At 47.7% G+C, this 18,779-nt stretch overlaps 1 protein-coding gene across 3 annotated transcripts in view; it reads left to right on the top strand.

Annotated features, from left to right (window-relative positions):
* PCDH19 (protocadherin 19) overlaps positions 1-18,779 on the top strand; it is a 116,278-nt gene that overhangs the window by 40,262 nt on the left and 57,237 nt on the right. For 2 of the 3 annotated variants that reach the window (XM_069868091.1, XM_069868092.1), the window contains exon 5: positions 13,864-18,642. In XM_069868091.1, the coding sequence (XP_069724192.1) occupies positions 13,864-14,453 (590 nt within the window). In that variant the 3' untranslated portion in view covers positions 14,454-18,642. Of the gene's footprint in view, positions 1-13,863; positions 18,643-18,779 lie in introns of those variants that run through there. The other variant, XR_011338430.1, reaches the window with a different exon arrangement.

Here is an 18,779-nt window from a genome sequence, read left to right on the forward strand (position 1 = left end):
GTGAAAAATGAAAGAGTGAAGAATGTTGGCTGGAAATTTTTGCAAGAAGCCCAAGGAAGGTGGGTGTCTGCATTGCTTGCAAACCAAAATAGGTCAGGCACTTGATTTCCTCTGACTGCTTTGGAAGCTTCGGCTTCATTAAAGAGATGAAGCGGGAGAGTAGCTGGTGTAGAAAGTACAGCAGACGGTGCTGCCTCGTCTGCTCAGGCACGTTCTCCAGTCAGCTGGTTTAATAGGCAAACCGCTTCTGATCCAGGTGAGGAGCCTCTGGATTTGCCCTGCAAGAGGAACGGCTTTCTCAATTGAACTAACTGTGCCTCTGGATTAGATACAGCTCAATGGGAAGTTATAAAGGGGCAGCTCCTGTTTGGGAAGAGGAATTTGGCTAGAAATCTGAAGTCAAAACTGTGCATAGTAAGAATTCAGGCAAGATCAGAGAGGCAGAAGTGTTTTTGGGAGCAGTAGGTGAGCTAGTGGAGGGTATAAATACCTTTGGGGAGGGTCTGGCACACTCAGGTGGGTCCTTGGATGGACACTTTGTGTAGACCAGACTCTCATTGGTTTTCACTCTCTGCGTTTACCAGCTGAATTATTTGTGGGACTGGTGATGCTGCTCACCAGCACATTTCAACAGGAGCTGTGCCTTCTTGATGCTCCACTCTGCCTGGCCTTGCTACCCCTCCTATAGCAGGCTCTGAGAAGCCATCCCTGGGAGCTTGGGGCTGCTGTTTGCCTTGCGGTGCTTGCCGGTTGGCTTCCATGTCCTGCATCTGTTCTGACAGGCGGTGCTTTTGGAGCCACTCTCTGATTAGTTTTGGTCCCTCAGAGGCATTGATTTACAGACTTTTCTTCTGCAATACAGCTTTTCTCAATGTCAGTCCATGAAGCACATGATAACTCAGCAGCCTAAATTATTCAGGCAAATTGAATGTGTTTGGCTTGTTCTAAACTTTTGTTTCCTCTCAGTGCTGTCAGGAAAACAGGTAGATATGATGCTTGTATCCAACTCATCCTGGTGCCAGGGACACAAACAGCTCAAGTATAATCTGTGTTTTACCTTGTTCATCACTTATTTCCACCTTCAGCCGTGCTTTTTCTGAGCACTTTCAGCCCTCACATAAATGTTTAGCTTGCAGTTAGGGTTGCTCTCCTCTGGTGCGCTTATGGGTTCTGGGAAGTCACTTCATCTTGTGGTGGAAACACCCTTGTAAAATCCAAAGAAATTTTTGTTTCTGTTCCGCCCTTTAGCCACATGTCTTTCTGTGGAAGTATAGTCACTCATGCAAATACTTCAACCCATTAGTCATCACTCTAAGATCCGAGAACCTCACATTAATGAAGACAAGTAATTACAGTGAACAATTCAACCTGCAGTTCCCTCATCACCTGACCTCTGCTTTGTCAGTCTTCCCGTTGTTATTGGGTAGATAAGTCCCATTAATTCACTATAAAATCCACACAAGCCTCTCACTGGACAGACATGCCTTGAAGGGGCCACTGAGCGGAGGTGCTTTGTCAATGCAAAACTGTCCCCTTGCTTTCTGGAGACTGTTCTGTATCGGGAGCTTCTGGGTATAGCTGAAGGCATTGGCTTTCACTCTCCAAACATGTCTGGAGATTTAGGACCTTATTCAAAGCTTGTTGAATCCATCAGGACTCTTTCAGCAGAGACCATTGGGCTTGAAATAGGACACAAGAGAGATGTCATCCTCTGGGGATGTGCTCTGAACTTTGTTGGAGACATCAGACATCTCAGCCTGTGTTCAGATGTGAACCCAGGGAGGAAGGTATCTGCTACCAAGCATCTTTGATTCAGTGAACAAGGCACAACTGCAGCTGGAGAATGCCTTGGAAAATTCTAGCTGCAAATGAGACGCATCATTTTAGGAATTAGAATAATTACCCCCTGGAACAGGTTCCCAAGGGATGTGATATATTCTGTATCACTTAGAGTCTTTAAATCACATTTGCATGTTTTTCCTGAAAGCATGCCTAGTCACTCAAAATGAAGGGCTGTGCTTGAGAAGCATGGCGTGACAAAGCTGAGCGTTCTGTAGTTTGCAAGGGAGCAGAGCAGGTAATCGCCATGGTCCCATGTGGATTAGGCTCTGCAGATCCCTGGAGGAGTGGGTTTTGGCATATTCTCAAGGATAAAAGCTCACCACTGTCCTCTTGGCCAGCATTGGCTGCCGTGCAGGAATGTGCAGAACTGAGCAAATAACCACGCTGGGGATGATTCAGGAGTGAACTCCCCCAGCCAAATCTGCCTTCTCTTTCCAAACACACACAGTCCCTTCCTTGCTGAATCAAACGTCCCCAGAGGCTGAGCAATGCTGGCTATATCAGTGTTTCCAGGACCTTCCCTCCCACCGCTCCCTAAATGATGAGAGTGTTTTTGAAGACCTCATTTCCTGAACTTTCCCTTTTATCTCTCCAAACAGCAAGTAAATGAGCAGCGCTTTAGTTTTCAGTTACTGCTTCTGTACCTGGTGAGCTATCAGAGGCTGTTGACGATGACTTTTCTCTTTTCCATGCTCCTGCCTGCAGGATTTGGGGAGATAATTCATTTGGTCCTGGTGCTTTGTCAACTTTCAGCAGCTATAATTGCCTAATGATCAGTGCTGATGCTGTTGTTAAGCCTGTTAAAACTTTGTCCTGCTGAACAGCCAGACTATGGCTGTCTCATCATGTTGTGCCTGCTGTGTCGGCTGGGGCTGCCTTTGATGCTCCTTCCTTGGCCCTGGCATTGGTTGCTGCTTCCTACCTTATCTTAGCTGCTGCTGGCACCTGCCGAGAGGGATGGATGCAGCAGGGTGCTACCCATGCTGAGAAACCATGTCTGGGGTACAAAAAAATGAAGAATAACACCATGGAGAGCCAGGTGCTTTCCAGGATGAATCTCCTTTTGCTTGCCCTAGTGTCTGTGCTGGCCCTGAGCAACCTGGTGCTTGGTGGTGAAGGTGGTCCATCACCCTGAGTCCTGGCAGGGTGGGTGGGAAGAGCAATGTGGAGGAGGCTGTCAGTGTTAGGGTGTTGCTATGTAGCAACCTTCATGCTGTTTTTGTACTTCCGGTCTCTTGGGTGCATTTTCTGCCTTTTTATGATTTTTGTAGAGCTCTAATTGGTCCCATTTTGTGCTATCACCTTCTTTGCTATGTATCCGAGGTGCCCAACTGGCTGGTGCCATCTCTAGAAGCTCCCATCGCTCATACTCGCCTCTTCCAAGGCTGTTTCTTACTTAATGGCACACACTGAACATTAGTGCATTACCATCCCTTTTCCAAGAACAGTCTCCATCCACTCTTCTCTCGTCCCCCAGTGCCTCATCCAATTTAATTAATTATACTTAGTATATTACGCATCCTGTCAAAGTTTTTCCTTTCCGAGGTTTAATGGTTTTTTAATTCTAATGCATGCTGCATGTGTAAGTGTTTTAGAAATGAGGCGAGCGTGCAGTGGCAAAGAGGCAGCATCACATCTGTGTGCCGCAGACAGCGAGGGTGGATCCCTGTCGAGAGGCTCCAGCAGAATAGCTGCAGGACCATGTTGCCTGCCTTCCCATTGCATCCCTCTTCTTGTACTTGGGGTGAAAAACAGGCAGATTCCCACCACAGAGGGACACATTTGAGTTAAACCTACCTGCCCACAGTGCTTATTGTGCTCCTGCTGCAGAAGTGGGCGGCTGGCTGGCGGCTCAGCCTCACCAGCGGCCGCATCTTCGCAGCTGCTTCAGCCCTGTGGTGAACTCCAATGTAATGAACTTGACTCTTCCCCTTGCACTAACTCTGTCTGAAAGCACCAAATTACATCAGTCATTTCAGCATTGCTTTGAAGAAAGGCTGCGTTAAGGATGCGGTGGGGACTAGACTAATCAGGTAGTGCCGGCTGGGAATGAGACCTATTGCTCTTTATTTCCCAGTGACAGTTAAAAGGTTTGGTCAGAAAAGCGGTTCAGGAGGAATGACTTTGTGGGGTCTTACACCTACTAGCTTTGGATGTTTCCAGATAAAACCTGCTCAGACTAAGAGGGTTGTGGGTTGGTGGTTTTTTTTTCCTTGCCTGTCACTGTTGCAAAGTGCTTAGGTTTTGAAAATCCAGCTGGGCTCTGTCTGTCTGTCACACCATCACTGGGAGTAACGATGCCATGGTGTGATTTAGCTGACAGCCCTGTGAACTAGGGCCAGGAGCCAACGCAGTCCAGCCTGACCTTGGGGCAGCGCTGCAGCAGCACGCCTTGGGAGAAATCGGAAATCATCGCAGGCTGTGCAGGCAGGGGTTGGGCTAGGAGCCCACCATGCTCGAGCAGCACTGGAGCAGCTCACCTCGGGGAGCAGGAGCCTCCTGCCACTGGACAGAAGCATGTGGCAGGACCCCAGGATGGCATGCAGACCACCCGCATCAGACTCGGCATCAGTCCCCAGGTGCCCATGGATTGGCATCAGCTTTGCTGGGAGCGACAAATCCAACTGCTTTCCTTGCAGTACTTATACAGTCATGAAAATGTGGTTATTTCCCATTCCCATTGCTCAGTCATCTCCCCGCAGCTTTTCAATTTACAGCCCCAGGCAAACTTGAGGGCTCATTTTCCGTCTTGCTGTCATGGCTGCAGGGCTGATGGGATGGGATGGAACCCCACCTGCCTGGCTGGGAGTTGAGCTTGTCCATGACTTGCAGGTAATGTAGTTTCCCTAGGCTTGTAATGAGGTTTTAGGTTTGCCTTTTGACCTTACAGTAATTTTATGTGTATATTTATAGACTATGATTGCTTTCTTAATTAATGAAGGTAAACTTAATCGTCAGAAGGATGTTTCTGCTGAGTTAAAAGGGACAGAGTCCCAGACCTTGGTGCAATGCCATGACCTCTTCTGGTGGCCGTGGGACCAGTCTAACCCACATCTGGCATTTCCCTGACACTGCTGTTATCCCTTGTCGGTGTGGAGCTGGAGCCTCATTTGAGCCCTTGGTGTAGATCGATGGCCGGGGCAGACAGGAACAGGAGCATCCTTGTGTCGCAGTGAGTCCTGATGCTGGATCAGACTGTAAGTGCTGTTGGATGCTGGACCACGTAGAACTGCTTTTGCAGACCTGTCCCTGTAGTGATGTCTCTGTGCAATTTTCTGGTGCACCCATCACCCTAGGCCAGCATCTTATCCTGGAACAACCCTGTGCTTCAGAGGAGAAGTTCCACCAGCGTGGAAAAGCTCTGTGATTATCCAAAATAACCCCAAAGAGTTCAAGTAGAAAACTGGGGAGGCAATAATGCTGGATTCCAGAATGGAGGAACACAAGGTCAATGTCATGATGAGAGATGGCCTGCAACCAACGCTTTTGGTTTCAAAAAAAAAGAAGAGAAAGAAATGCCTAGCTATCTCTCAATGGTGGGGAACGCCCCATCGTGCTGGGAAGCCTTCCAGCTCCCTCCGCTCTTCAGAGCTGCACACTTTTAGAAAGTACAAAGAGCTTCTCATAGTGTTTTGCCTTGTGGGTACGTCTATGATTAATTCCGTGCAAGCATTCCTGGTGCAATAACAATACTGGAGGTCCTAAAACTGAAAAAGGAAACACATTTGGCTCGTACTTCATACACAATCACTTACACTTAAGCTATTGATAGTTGATTGGGATCTGTAGACTGCTGGGCTGGTGCCACTGGCTTTCTGAGCGCGTTCAATGGCTGGAACAGACAGCGAGGCTGTAGGTTTTGGCAAGCTGTAGGTCTCATTAGTCAGGCTGACTGTATCTGACACGAGAGATTCCCATCCACCAAGATGAAGCTCACTTCCCTAGGCTTTGGCTGACATCCCAACAATATTTACATGAAGGACAACAGAGGATCAGTGTTAGATTAAGGCTGTGAGTTTCCAGTAGGCAGACAGTTAAATATTCTGTTGAAATACTCTTTTGATTATTTAGATAATAATGAAGTTTATGCATGTCCTTGAGAAATCTGGGGAAAGGCAGTTGTTTTATGCTAAGCATGCAAAGATGTATTTAATCTTGATAATAGGAGTAAATTATGTATCAGCGTTTATAACCTCGGCTCCTTTATTTCTCACTTGTTGTGTGGAAACACCAGAAACCTTGCAGGGATGGGAGAGCCACGCTGGGCGGGTGCAGGCAAGGATCCTGTCTGCATCCTCGCTCCTGCCAGCACCGTGGCCTCCACAGCTCTACGAGGAGAGGATGAGGATGGGTTGTGCTGCTTCATCCTGGCCAAGGGAGGTGCCAGCGAAGGCTGCAGTTGTTGGCTGTGAGCCCTCCAAGGGTTGTCCATCGGTACGGCTGCAGTGAGGGCAGGGATGCTGCTCCCACAGGCGCTGGGCCAGGAGCTGGCCCACTGCAAGCAGCTGGGAATTGCATCTTATCTCCCTCAACGGTAATTTCTGGTTTGTTGGATTTTTATCAGAATCATCGAGTTGCTATTTTCTGAGCAACGCCTAATTTTGAATGGGACAGGGTAATAATTCGATTTATTGCTGTCATTGGAATTTGGCTGCCTGACTGGTTCTGCGTTACCCTGACAGAATATGTGAATTTGTCTGGTTTGGATTTAACAATAGCAGAGAAAAGTAACCTTTGGATTAATTTGCTTTAGCAACTAAAGTCCCATTAAATGGAAGGCAGCTGGTGTCAAAGGCATAAATGGAGACAAAGTTTTGCTCCCAATTGTGGGAAATGTGTTTAAACAGACTAGAAATGTTTCCATCTCTGCAGGGTATAATATACTCAAATGGTTACATTAACATGAAAAAAATATAAGAAAGAGTGTATTTAGGACAATCCCTCTGTATCCAGTTTTAATGAAATTGAATTCCAGTAATGAAGTCAAAGGGTTGTATTCGGCACTCGTGCAGGCAGCATAGTAACTGCCATTAGCATTAATGGGAGCTGTGCCTATGAATTACAAAGCCATAATGGTTTGAGATGGAAAAGGTCTGCCGGATCCCAGAGCACTCTCCTCTCTGAGGACTGGATCCTGCATCCCAGTGTCAGTTAGGATGTTAATGAGCCCTGTATTGAGACGTGAGTAGCAGTTTCAGAGGTGAAATCCCACCCCTCCCCAGCTCAGGTGTGGGCACGAAAGTTCTCAGAAAAGGATTAATTGGAGTTTAAGTTGTGTCTTTGATGGCCTTCTGAAGGGGAATTAATTTTGCCATGTGAATGAGGTGGGGATTGGCCCGTGGTCTTGGATAAAGGGGGGTAACTAGCTTTAAACCGCACCTCAGCCCATCCCTGCTGGGTCTGGCTCTGCTGCAGTGCATGGTGTGCCCAAAACTGAGCTCCTCTTGCCCTCCTTCCCAAACCCACCTTCTCATCCCAAAGGCTTTGGCATGCCCTGGAAGATGTTTTTCCAGATAAAATCTTTTGCAACCAATCTATCTGTAACCTTCTGGTATGTAGTTAGTCATGCACACCAGACGTGTTGGTGTGTCTGTCCCCACTCATGATACAAGGACGATTCTGCAGCAGAAAGGGCATTATTAATGGTAATATAGAGCAGAGAAAGAGGTAAATGGGCCAACGTCCCATCTGGTGTAAGTCAGTATGGGTTCTCAGTGCTTCTTGGGAGCCGTATGTATCTGCAGCAGCCAGGACCAAGCCCCATCACGTCTCTGTGCTGACCAATGCAGAAGTGCTGCCCATGAGCTGCATTCAGTTGTAGGTTCTCATCAGCAATTGCCTGATAAATTCATCTAATTCACATCCCCTGTTTTGTTAAAATAATTCCTTGCAGGCATTTGCTTTCTCTAAGCAATGTTGACCACCTAAGTTGGGACAGACAAACCAGGATTAAAAATACAGCGTTTTTTAACTTGCATAAATCCCAAACAATGGTGAAAGAGAGGAAAAGAAAGGCTCGTTGTTGCGGTAAAGAGCATTTGTCACTGTCCCTGGTTATTAGTATCCTCCAAGCATTGTGCAAGGGAAGCCATGCCAGGATTACATTTCTGCATAGACTGGAGGTTTCTTATTAGAAAAGACAAAGTAAGCTCTGTAAAAGCCCATAGGTCAAAAATACAATACACTATTCCCCACCTCTTGTTTCTTGATATTATGCTATTATGGAAGATAAAGGAGAGGTGCAGAGTCTTAATTTATAAGCAGATGATGAACCCTGGCTGGGGACTGTTTGTATTTTCCTCGAGCTTATTATTTTATCTGGAGTATAATGTGGTGGATTGCTGGTGGGGTGGGCCCTGCGGGTGTGCTGAGGGTGCTGGGTGCTGCACGGTGGCTCGGGGACATGCCTCACACCTTGTGGTGCACATTCCTGAGAAAATTAAGGTGCTGAAGTTGAAAAGAAACCCCAAAGCATCTCGAAGAAGAGTGTTAAATAATGCAGTTGCGCATTGTCCATGAAAGATGGCTAACCATGAGTAAACAACAGCAGCAATGTTTGATCCCTTCATGTTTACTATTTATTCATATTTATTATTCATAAATTCCGTCACAAATGTTAGGCCTGCACCCCAGTGAGACATTTGCATTTTATTTTAAGTTTGATATCTTCCCCCCCACACGGCTTAGTTTTGCGAGCTGAGATTTAATGATTTGCTTTTCCACATCATTCCTGTGCTGGCTCTCCCTGGCTTTCCTCTTCTTGTTTCAGGAAGAGATTTCTAACATGGAAAAGTGATATTTGAATAGATTCCCCTAAGGCAATCAATTTACTTTTAATTTGTCTGGAACTAAGCTTTTCTTTGTTGCAATGAGAAAGGATTGAAACTGCTGTAAAATTTATTAGCTTCCAGGAAGATTTTGAAATGAATTTTTTAATGATCGTGCTGTTTGCTGTACCCAGGAGCAGTGTCATCGTGATTACAGTATAATCATACGGTTGATGAAGAAACACCGAAATGTGGAGATAAAGCCAGGCTCCTGCACAAAGGTACCTCTGGTACCAGCCCAGGTACGGGCACGCGTGCCCTGCCCTGGCACGGGGCTGGGGGCTCAGGGTGATTGGCACTATAGTCACCTGTGCATCCCCTGCCCCATTCATGTCCCAGCCAGGCTGTGATTCTTTCAGTCACCCTTTTTTTTTTTCTTTCATATTTTTCATTTTCAAGCGGTGACTCCGCTCCTTTTCCTTGCTCCCCATGTAATAGCACAAATGAGCTCTACTTACTCACCTCAGCAAAGCTGCTCTGACATGGATTGGATTGAACTGAGTGGCTGTTTGAAAATGGAAACTCCAGGGACTATTGTCATCTCCCAAATTGCACCTTAGATTGTATAACAGCACATGTCATCTGGCCATTTATCAGGAATATTACATTCCCAGGCACTTGCACCTTGCTACGATTTAACTTTGTCTCTTTGGCCAGCGTTGCGATTCCACTGGAGATAATTCAATTGCTCTGAGAGCTGAATGGGCGCCTTGCACACCAGCTTCATGTTGCTCTGCCGCAAGTACGCAGGCTTTGAATAGGAGACTGAAAGCACTTGTACACCCTGGATGTTTGTTAGTCCTTCCTTTTCATCAGAGAAGGTCCTGTGCTGGGAGGAGCTGGAGGCTCTGTAGCTCCAGCACCCACCCATGTCCTCTGCCTTCTCCTCTTGGCTCGCAGATCCTGCACATCCAGACCATCTCCCCACTCTTCTGGACAAAAGCTTTTCTGGTGAGGTTGGAAAGTGCTGAGGGTGCAGGCAGCAAGGTGCTCAGACCCCTCGGTGCTGGACTGGGTTCAGCCCCGGGAATTAGGGTGTTTTATGTCACCTCCCTTCTTCTTGTGTCACTATGCCGTTGTCCCCAGCTCCTGTTCCCTGCTGTGACATGGGCTGTGCATCTGCCTCTGGATGAGCTACGGGTGCTGTCATCTCTCCCACTGGGTCTTCCAGCAGCCGCTGGTTCTCGACATGCCGCTGCCTGGCTCAGGTGCTGCAGGCAATGCATGGGGTGGCCAAGCTGCATTATTAGTTGCCTTTGTGCTGGTTCCCTGAGGCGCAAGTAGAGCAGGTTTGAAATTTGGAGCTCAACATAGGTTTTGCCATACTTGTTGAGGGGCATATTTATTCCAGAGGTGGCTGTTGGGGATTTTTTTATTTCATATTTGCTATGTTAGAGCTTCTGTTTAGCAATGACACATTTTTTCTGCCAAGCCTGAGTTCAGGATAACTGCTTGCCTCTTGATGGTGAGGCTTCTGCCAGGACGTTTTCTTCTTGGGGAACATTTTAAAAGCAACCCTGCCTTAGGGTGCTCTGAAATGAGATTCTGGATTTGTGCTGGGTGAAGGCAGACCAGCTGAAAAATGGACGTTGCTGCTGTGGGACCTGCACACCTCATATGCCATGCTGCATGGCCATCACCAGTACACGGCCCCTGTGTTCTTTAGACACCCTGCATGCAACACAGGTATCCCTGCACCCTCATGTGCACCTACAGGATGCCCATGATGTGCGAGAGCCTCGCCCAGTTCAGGTCGGCTTGCACAGCCCCAGGCATTGGGCTGCTTGGGGATTCCTGGCCAGGATGACACGTTTGCTCTGTGGCTTATGCAGAGAAGCGCCGAAGCTGTGGTGTTGCTTACCCAGTGCTGCTTCTCCATTTTTCCCTGCTCCCTTCGCTTCCTGTCAGGGCCCTTTGGGCAGCACTTTCACACCAGCTCCCTTGACCCCCTGCCATCCGTGCGCCGGGTGCGGAGGTGGGAAGCTGCCTGTTTTGGCTGCCTGCCACTCATCGTGTCATGAGCGGTGCGGTGGTTGTTATTACTTGGGCTTTGCTCCTTGCATTAAGAACCATTTTTAGTGCAGACAGTAACGGTCGTATTGACTAGGGCAGGTCTAGGGCTACAAAAGAATTTCCTGTTGTCCTATTTCCAATTGTTAAAGTGGTAAAAAACAAGACAGAACAGTACAATAAAGAGCCTGTGAATGTGAATGACTGTCCTGGGTGCCGTTACGGCTGGGTGAGTCAGACCTAGCTGCAAAGGTCAGCGCCAGGAGTGATGCCGGCGGCTCCATGCCTGCCTCTGCTTTGGGGCAGCAGTTGCTGCTGCTCCCTGGTGCACAGCAGGATGTGAGGTGATGGCCCTGGGTCAGCCCTCTGGAGAAGTCCAGACCCCTCTGAGTTTGCCTTTGGACCTGGGATAGCAGAGAAGTGCTGTGGTGTTCATTTGTATCATCAGGGCATGCTGGTGGTGTAAAAGTAGTACTTTATATGAATTACAGGGTTAAGGAGGTGATGGGCGAAGATCCTTGCTCTGCCATGGAGAAGTGGCTGCTGCTCAGGGCTGTGAGCTGGTCCCTGGGTCTGCTGCCAGGTCAGGGCTGGTCTAGGGAATGCAGAGTTGTCCCTGGGAGCAGGACGATTTCTGATTGTGGGATGTGATCTCTGCAGCCCAAAGCTGAGAGGTGTGGTGCGGACAGGAGCAGGGAGGCAGGATGTGCCGTGAAGCTACTCATTGTCGTCAGGTCTGTGAATGGATAGTGACTCCTGTCCCTCTGCCTGTCAGCCTAGCACCCTTCATACTTGTTACATTCCCTTCATAAAATAAAAGATTGAAAGGTATAATTTAATGTAATGCTTTTCATATCATCTCCTGCCTGCATTTCAGGCTGCTGGCGCGACTTGCAGACAAACATCTTGGTGCCCAAAGTGGCTCACCTCCCCAGCAGATAGGCACTGTGCCAGTGGTCTTTAATTATCCACTCTTAAAGCACAGATCCCTGTCTATGCTTTGAGGAATATCCACTTGCACTGCAGTAATCAGTGAAGTCCTTGATTTGTTTTTGACTGTAAAATATGCTAGCTTGGAATAGATGGGTAAAGGCAAGATGAACCCACCTGTGCTCTGTCTGGAGTGTGGTTTGGCTTGGCTGTGGTGGTCCCATGGATTTGGGGCTGAGCTGTGATGCTGGCTAGGAAAGGTGAGGAGCAGCAGCTCCCCCCATGCCTTCCTGTGCTGGACCAGCCAGCCCAGTGTGTGCATAGGTCGGGCATTTCATGTTTGTGGAGAGGCTGAAGTGATGTGTGCTCCAGCAATGCGCCCAAGGTCACACAACACAATAAATCAGTGTCTCATCAGGGATGAGAACCTAAGATATTTCTGTAGCCCCTCCAGCCATCACCAAGTCCTCTGCTATCACAGCCAGACTACACAACTCTGTATGCCTGTAGCACCCTTTTGAAGTTAAGCTGTGGATAAATAGGCAGACAGCAACACTTTTGGGGCAATTTTTCTTTTTTTTTTTTTTTTTATTTTGTTCAAGCACTTGAAAGTAACAGAATCAAAGTATAAGAGCATGGGCTTTTAGATCTCAGTGCAGGTTGTTTTGCATGTAAGGCTCAGGCATCCTTTTCCCAAACTGCTGTAAAGGTGGCTGCCGAAACCCAGACCTCCTACACAGCCACCCAGCACCGTGCTCTGCACCACCAGGTAGCTGCTCTGATGTAGAGAAAAAGCTTATGTTTTACCCATAGATTTTTCAGTTAATTGGCTTCTTCTCCTTTAAAAAATATCCCCTTTTTTTTTTTTTGAGGTCTGCCTTTTACTCGTTTATTCTCTGTAAGTGTTAAGCTGCTCATATTTTGGTGCATTGTGTTATGTGCTGAGAATTTTTATCAGCCGCCCTAGTGCTCGAATGTGGTGGAAATACCAATGTGTCTGAGGAGCGGAGGTTATGCACACAGATGTACAAAGCATCAAAATGAATGGTTTGCAGACAGACGGGAAGCAAACCCGGGCTGAGTCTGCACCTTCACAGGCTTCGATCCATCAAACCCGCACTGACTGACCATGGTTTTGTATGGGCAATTGCATTAGTGCTTTAGCACTGCTTTGTGTGTATAGGTTACGATAAGAAGGAGGTACGTTTTGCATAGGGAAAGGTCGTGCTTTATGAGGGCTGGCTGCAATTACACGTTCTTATCAAATGAAGGAAAAGTCATAAACTGAGACTGAAAAGCAGCCGGGAGCCTGTGGTGTTCAATGGGAGCCACAGTAGGATGCTCAGCAAGAGCTGGGAAAGCTGAGACTCATGGATCTGCTTCCCAACTTTGCTCTTGCCGAGCCCAGCCATTTCCCTGGGCCCCAGTTTGTCCATCTGCAATGGTGGGGTGAGGTTCTGCAGTCCCTTGGGATCAGCTGGCAGCACAGGGATGCACACAAGCACTGGGTTTGAGGGTTTGCATGTACCTGGAAGCCCTCAGACCTGGGCATGGAAGTTCTTGGAGAGGGTTAAACCACCACTCCATATTTCAGCCCAGTAAAGTGGTGTCAGGACAGCCCCAAGTTGAGAGAAGGGATCTTTATTGCGCTTGTATGAATAAAGCTCCAGCAATGGGAACGACACATTTAATCTTCGCTGGAGTGGACAGTCTTGGAGATTTATAAAGCCTTGGTTGTGCAGGAGGTCAGTGGGGATTAAGCAAAAAGTAAAAATGCACATATACACACACGTAAAAAAAAGCTCCCCTTCTCTCTGCTCCTTTCCCCCCTCTGCAAAAAGTCAGGCTTAAGTGTCATGACAAACCAAGCTTAAAACATGGTGGCTTTTAGTGCTGGTTACTAAACCCAGAAAGCGCTGGCTCCGAGCGGTTTGCCACGTGGGACAGACCTGCTGTGATGGATTTGCAGCACTAACTCCTTTCCCCAGGTTGCAGGTCTGGCAGCAGCAGATGACACACAACCTGTTGGAAATTGAACTCCAGTCGTTAGAGCAGCGGAGAAATAAAAGTAAAAGATTCCTTCTTGCGAGCCTTGCTGTAAAAATGATTGCTCTTTGGGGTAGGATGACGGCTACATGTGTGGGAGTGATGGGCAGTGCCCGGCTCGGTAGGGGCTCCCCAAGCCCAGGCAGGCTCTGTGGGCACCCCTGGCAGGTCTCATCCCTTCACCATCCCTTGTGTTTTCTCCATGCAGATCAGAACGAAGGATTTCATTGCAGGGAAGAGTGCCGCATCCTGGGCCACTCGGACAGGTGCTGGATGCCCCGCGGCGCAGTCCCCAGCCGCGCCAAGTCCCCTGAGCACGGGAGGAACGTCATCGCCCTCTCCATCGAGGCGAAGGCGGTGGACACGGAGCCTTATGCAGACTGCAGCACAAAAAGGACCTTCGCCACCTTCGGCAAGGAGGGCGGTGAGCCCCTCGCTGACGAGCGGCTCGCCAACCCCAAAGGCAAAAGAACGGTGGACCCGGCCGCCTGCAGCCCCAAGGTGAGCGGCACCGTCCGGGAGGCTGGAAACGGCTGCGAGGCCGTCAGCCCCGTCACCTCGCCCCTCCACCTGAAGAGCCCTTTGTCCGGCAAGCCGGTGGCACCTTACGGCGCCGGGCACTGCCCCGGCAACCGGGAACGGGAGCCCTTTGGGAACAGTGGTCCTTCCCGGCCCACGGAGGCAGAGCCCCGGGGGGCGGACAGCGAGAGTGGCGGGCAGGAGGGCAACCCGCTTCTGCAGGAACGCCGGGAAAAGGACTCGCCCGGCGCCCGGAGACTAAAAGACATCGTCCTCTGAGCGGCACCTGATGTGAGAAGGAGGAGGATGAGGATGAGGGACCGCACGATTCCCAGCGCAGATTGTTTTTATTGCTTACCAATGGTTCACAGATTGCTGTATTTAAAAGCTTTCCCTAAATGTATTGTTTATAAATGAAGCTATCGTTAATGTGACAATCCCACTTGTCTCAACAGGCGGCAGGGGTGTGCAGCCGGAGCAAAGTAGCTGGTGTTTGGCTTTTGCCGGGAGGCGGTGGGCGGCGGGGAGTGGAGGCGAGACCCCCTGGTCCTCAGGAGCGCTCGGTATCCCCTCCTTGGAGTTTATATATTTTTATATCTCAAAGCAAAGATAAATTTTCATTCCTGGAAAGAATTGAACGGCAAATTCTTTATTCGGACATCTTTAATAATCACGCTGGTGGTTTTGTAGTCTAGACAAAATAGCGGCCACTTCTTGTGTGCGACTGTTCCGAATGACAGTCTGGTGAGTTTTAATATTCACCCAACACGGGGTTGTTTGTATTTTAAGATGTTGCTATTTTGCTATGGACACCCCTGCATTTATGGATCCTTTTGCTGTCACATGCTTATCTGTACTATTATTGTATTTGATATTGCAAATTACTGTATGTCTAGTGATGGCAAAAGGCTTTCAAGCTTAAAGAAAAAAAAAAATCACAATCGTCTTAGTTAAACCTTGGGGAACCTGCAGTTTTCAGACCCGGTGGAGCAAATGCTTCCTCCAGCACCCACCATCGCCTGCAGCTTCCCCTGGCTGTTCCGGGGCAGCGACAGGGCATTACGGGAAGGCATTTTGGGGAAAATTCTGCCTGGATTGCAATTGTTGGATGCACTGTGCTGAACTTTTTTCCCTATCCGTTTCTTTTGCATAATTACAAGACAATGCATGGAAAAATTTCCAGAAGTTGTTTGGGTTGTTTGTTTTTTTTTCCAGTTCCCAGATTTAGATATCCTCCATCTCCTATCATTTCCGAGTCAAAGTGATGGAATTATTTAAGGGATCTAAATTACCTTCTCAATTAGACACACACTTCCATGTCAGCATTTCCCAGTCATGATTATGCCAAGTTGTGTGTGTTTTTGTATGCCACTGTGGCATGGATTTTAGATTCTTCTGATTTCTTTCTATCCCTGCATCATAAATAAGTATGGAGTGAGCAATAGTGATGTTAATTTAGGGGCAGACAGGTGATATGTAAAAACGCTACTAATTCAATTAATGTGCCTTCTTAATGGAGAAAAAATTAAAGCAATTCATTATTTTTTCTCATAATTAAGGACTTTTTTGTGTGGGTACAAATTTACTCATATAAAATTGATTTAAAAATTGAGCTACTTTAATAGCCATTTTGTAGAAGGGAGAGAGGGAAGGGTTTTCACAGCTCTCTGCTCTCTTGCAGTGATAATTCCTCAGTGAGGTATGAGTAAGGTAGGAGAATTTCAGTTAGTGTGTTATTATTATTAACCCTTCACCAGACAGATTTTCCTACCCTAAATAATGTATCCTAGAATTTAAAGTTGATTATGGAAGGGAAAATGTATAGCTCTTGCCAATGTTTGCTGTACCAGCAAGTTGAAATTAGTGGTTTCTAGAGAAATAGTCTAAGTCTACATATCATGATAAAATAGTTGTTACTTTGATTTATTTAAATTAAAAATGTCAACAAGAAAACAAGCTCCAGTCATTATTATCCTCAAAATAAAATTAAGCTCCAGCCATTTGTTTCTTCAGGGCAAATTGATCCTGCCTGAAGTTGTAGCCAGTCCGAGACAGGTCGGCAGTCAGTCTGTTCCCCCTGCCACTTGCTAGGGCCAGGAATTAGGAAACAACCGACGAAACGGTCGTTTAATGAAATGTGTGATGCTTCCCTCGCTGGTGTTGATGACTACCTCATTCAGCTCCCATCCCACGCGTTAACCTGATGTCCTGCATCCCTCTGGAAAGCAAACTGGGGATTTTCCCCTCTCCTCTGGAATTTAAGCCCATTTTTCAGGGATATGTTATTTCTGTTCCTGCATTGTTTCCTGCCAGCGTACTGTAACTGCTTTCATTTATTTCTGGTTTTTGTTTTTTTTTTCCCCCAAATGTGTGTATTATTGTAAGCAAAGAAGAAAGGGGCTGGCTTGGGACTGTTGGAGTAACTGGATTTTCTGTAACTCTTAGACTGGATTTATTCTGATGTTACCTGTTTTTGTCAACTCTGGGTGTGGTTTGGGGGGAGCTTTTTGTATGTGTTTGCTGAGCAACAGATGCCCTGCCTGTCAGATCCTTGTGGCTTTCCAGGGCATCTGGCAGGATGAGATCCAGCTCCCCCCATTGCTCCCCGTCCCCGAGGGATAGGGAGCGTGGGTCCTTCCCATCCCCAAGTGACCCACCATCATCCTCAGCTGCCCAAAAAATACTGGCTGTTAATTTCTGCTGAGCATTGCCCTCTGCCTGCGGAGCTGCCACCACCAGCCCAGCGTTTTGGATAAAAAATAGACGCTAACCGAAGAGGAAGAAAGAAAAAAAAATAGAAACATTTCTCTAATTTACCCAGAGGAAATGTTCCTTGCCACTCTGAATAAAAACGCAGCTGAGAAGGAATGTGAAATAATTCTGTATTAAAAGGGGGCATTAAAGAGGTCAGTAAACCCTTATGCCTCCAAGAAAATCATTTAAACACCAGTTTTCTGGGCTGACCCGGGCTGCAGCCAGGGATGCTGAACGAGGGGCCCTTCCCCGGCATGTCCTTGCTGCGCAGGGCCGAGGGGAGAGCTGGAGAGTGGCCCCGGCTCCACTGCCTCATCCCTCTCCTGAATATTTTGCTACTCCTGTCACTGTCCCTCTGTGTCACTTGAGATGAGTTCAGGGCTCCTGGGCAAATCACATTCTGTCTTGTTTTTTTTTTTCCTAGTTGCATCAAAACTGGCCATGCAAAAACGTTCGAGGCTTCAGGGCAGGTGGGGCTTTTACTGGGAGGGTTCCAGATGTAATTATTGTGCTCTTTAATAACTTAAACCTGTGCCCAGATTTGGTTTAGGAAAAATTGCTGGGATATGTTGGTTTCCTCCAGGCAAGCTTGCTCCGCTTCCCTTTTTATCCAGGGAGCAGCAACCACCTATGTCTCTCCCTGAGCCTGACAAGGACCCCATCTGGAGCAGCCCTGGGGCTGGGGACCAGAAAGAGGGTGAACCCACCCTGTGCTGGCCCAGGGACCCTTCACCGCTCCCTGGGAACCCACTCTTGAGGCTGCCAGGCTGCACTGGGGTGGATGATGGAGGCTGGGGACAATGACTGACGGCTGGAAAAATACCCCCCGAGCACCATCCTGCTGAGGTTGTTGCCGTTCCCTGTTTGTTGTGAAGCTAGAGGTGGCCTGTGGATCACACGTTGTGCACAAGTGAATTCCTTTTTTTTTGTTTTCAAATAGGAAACAAGTTGCTTTTGTAAAGAACACACTGTCTGATGAATATGTTGAAATTATTCTTGGGGGGGAAAAGAAATCTAATTATGAATGGGAACACTTTTTGTCTGTCATTGGGGAAAATCGATGATCTTGTTGCTACAGCTGCTTTCGCAGCTATGGGTGATCTCTGATCCAACCTGTGAGTTGCGGTACCCATCGGGGAGAAGCCCAGCCGACCCCGCTGCAAGCACTGCGGAGACGGATCCTTTATCGGCATCAGCTGATGTTCAGCTGATCTAAGCTGGGATATGGTCTTCAAACACACCTAACGCAAACTGGTTTCCAGCAGCACGCACCTCCTTGCAGAGTTGCAGGTACAAGCCACGGGTCTCGCACCGTAACAGTGGGAAGAGCTGGCGGCGGCACTGTCGCTGCTCGCCTGCCGCGGGACTGAGCGCGGTACGTCTCGTCGTGGTGTCTCCGTTGCCGAGTATATGAAGAATAAATTGTTGTATATGCTGATATGTATGTTATGTACATTTTCACAGTGATTGAATCATTGTAAACAACAAAATGGAAAAAGGAAAAAAAAAAGAATCACCATTCTGTCTATTTTATGAAGATGATAAAGCAGCTTTATTAAATTATTACAATTCTGTTTCAAAATGGTGTACCTGCCACAATGGGTTTTTTTCATCTGATGAGAACTTTGTTTTCCACCTAAATGTGATTTTCTTTTCTCTGCTTTGAGCATCTAATGCATTTTAGTATTAAAGCAATTATTGAATAAAATGGAAAGTAAGTGTTTGGTTAAATAAGCCTAAGTGGGTTTGCTTTGATGGACTCCAGGTGCTGGTCCTGCAGAAGCCAGCACGTCTGTGCATCCACATTGTCCTCTGGCTGCCACCACAGCCCTTTCCCCATCCGCTTCGGCC

The sequence above is a fragment of the Phaenicophaeus curvirostris genome, chromosome 13, assembly GCF_032191515.1.
Source record: "Phaenicophaeus curvirostris isolate KB17595 chromosome 13, BPBGC_Pcur_1.0, whole genome shotgun sequence".
Taxonomy (NCBI): Eukaryota; Metazoa; Chordata; class Aves; order Cuculiformes; family Cuculidae; genus Phaenicophaeus; species Phaenicophaeus curvirostris.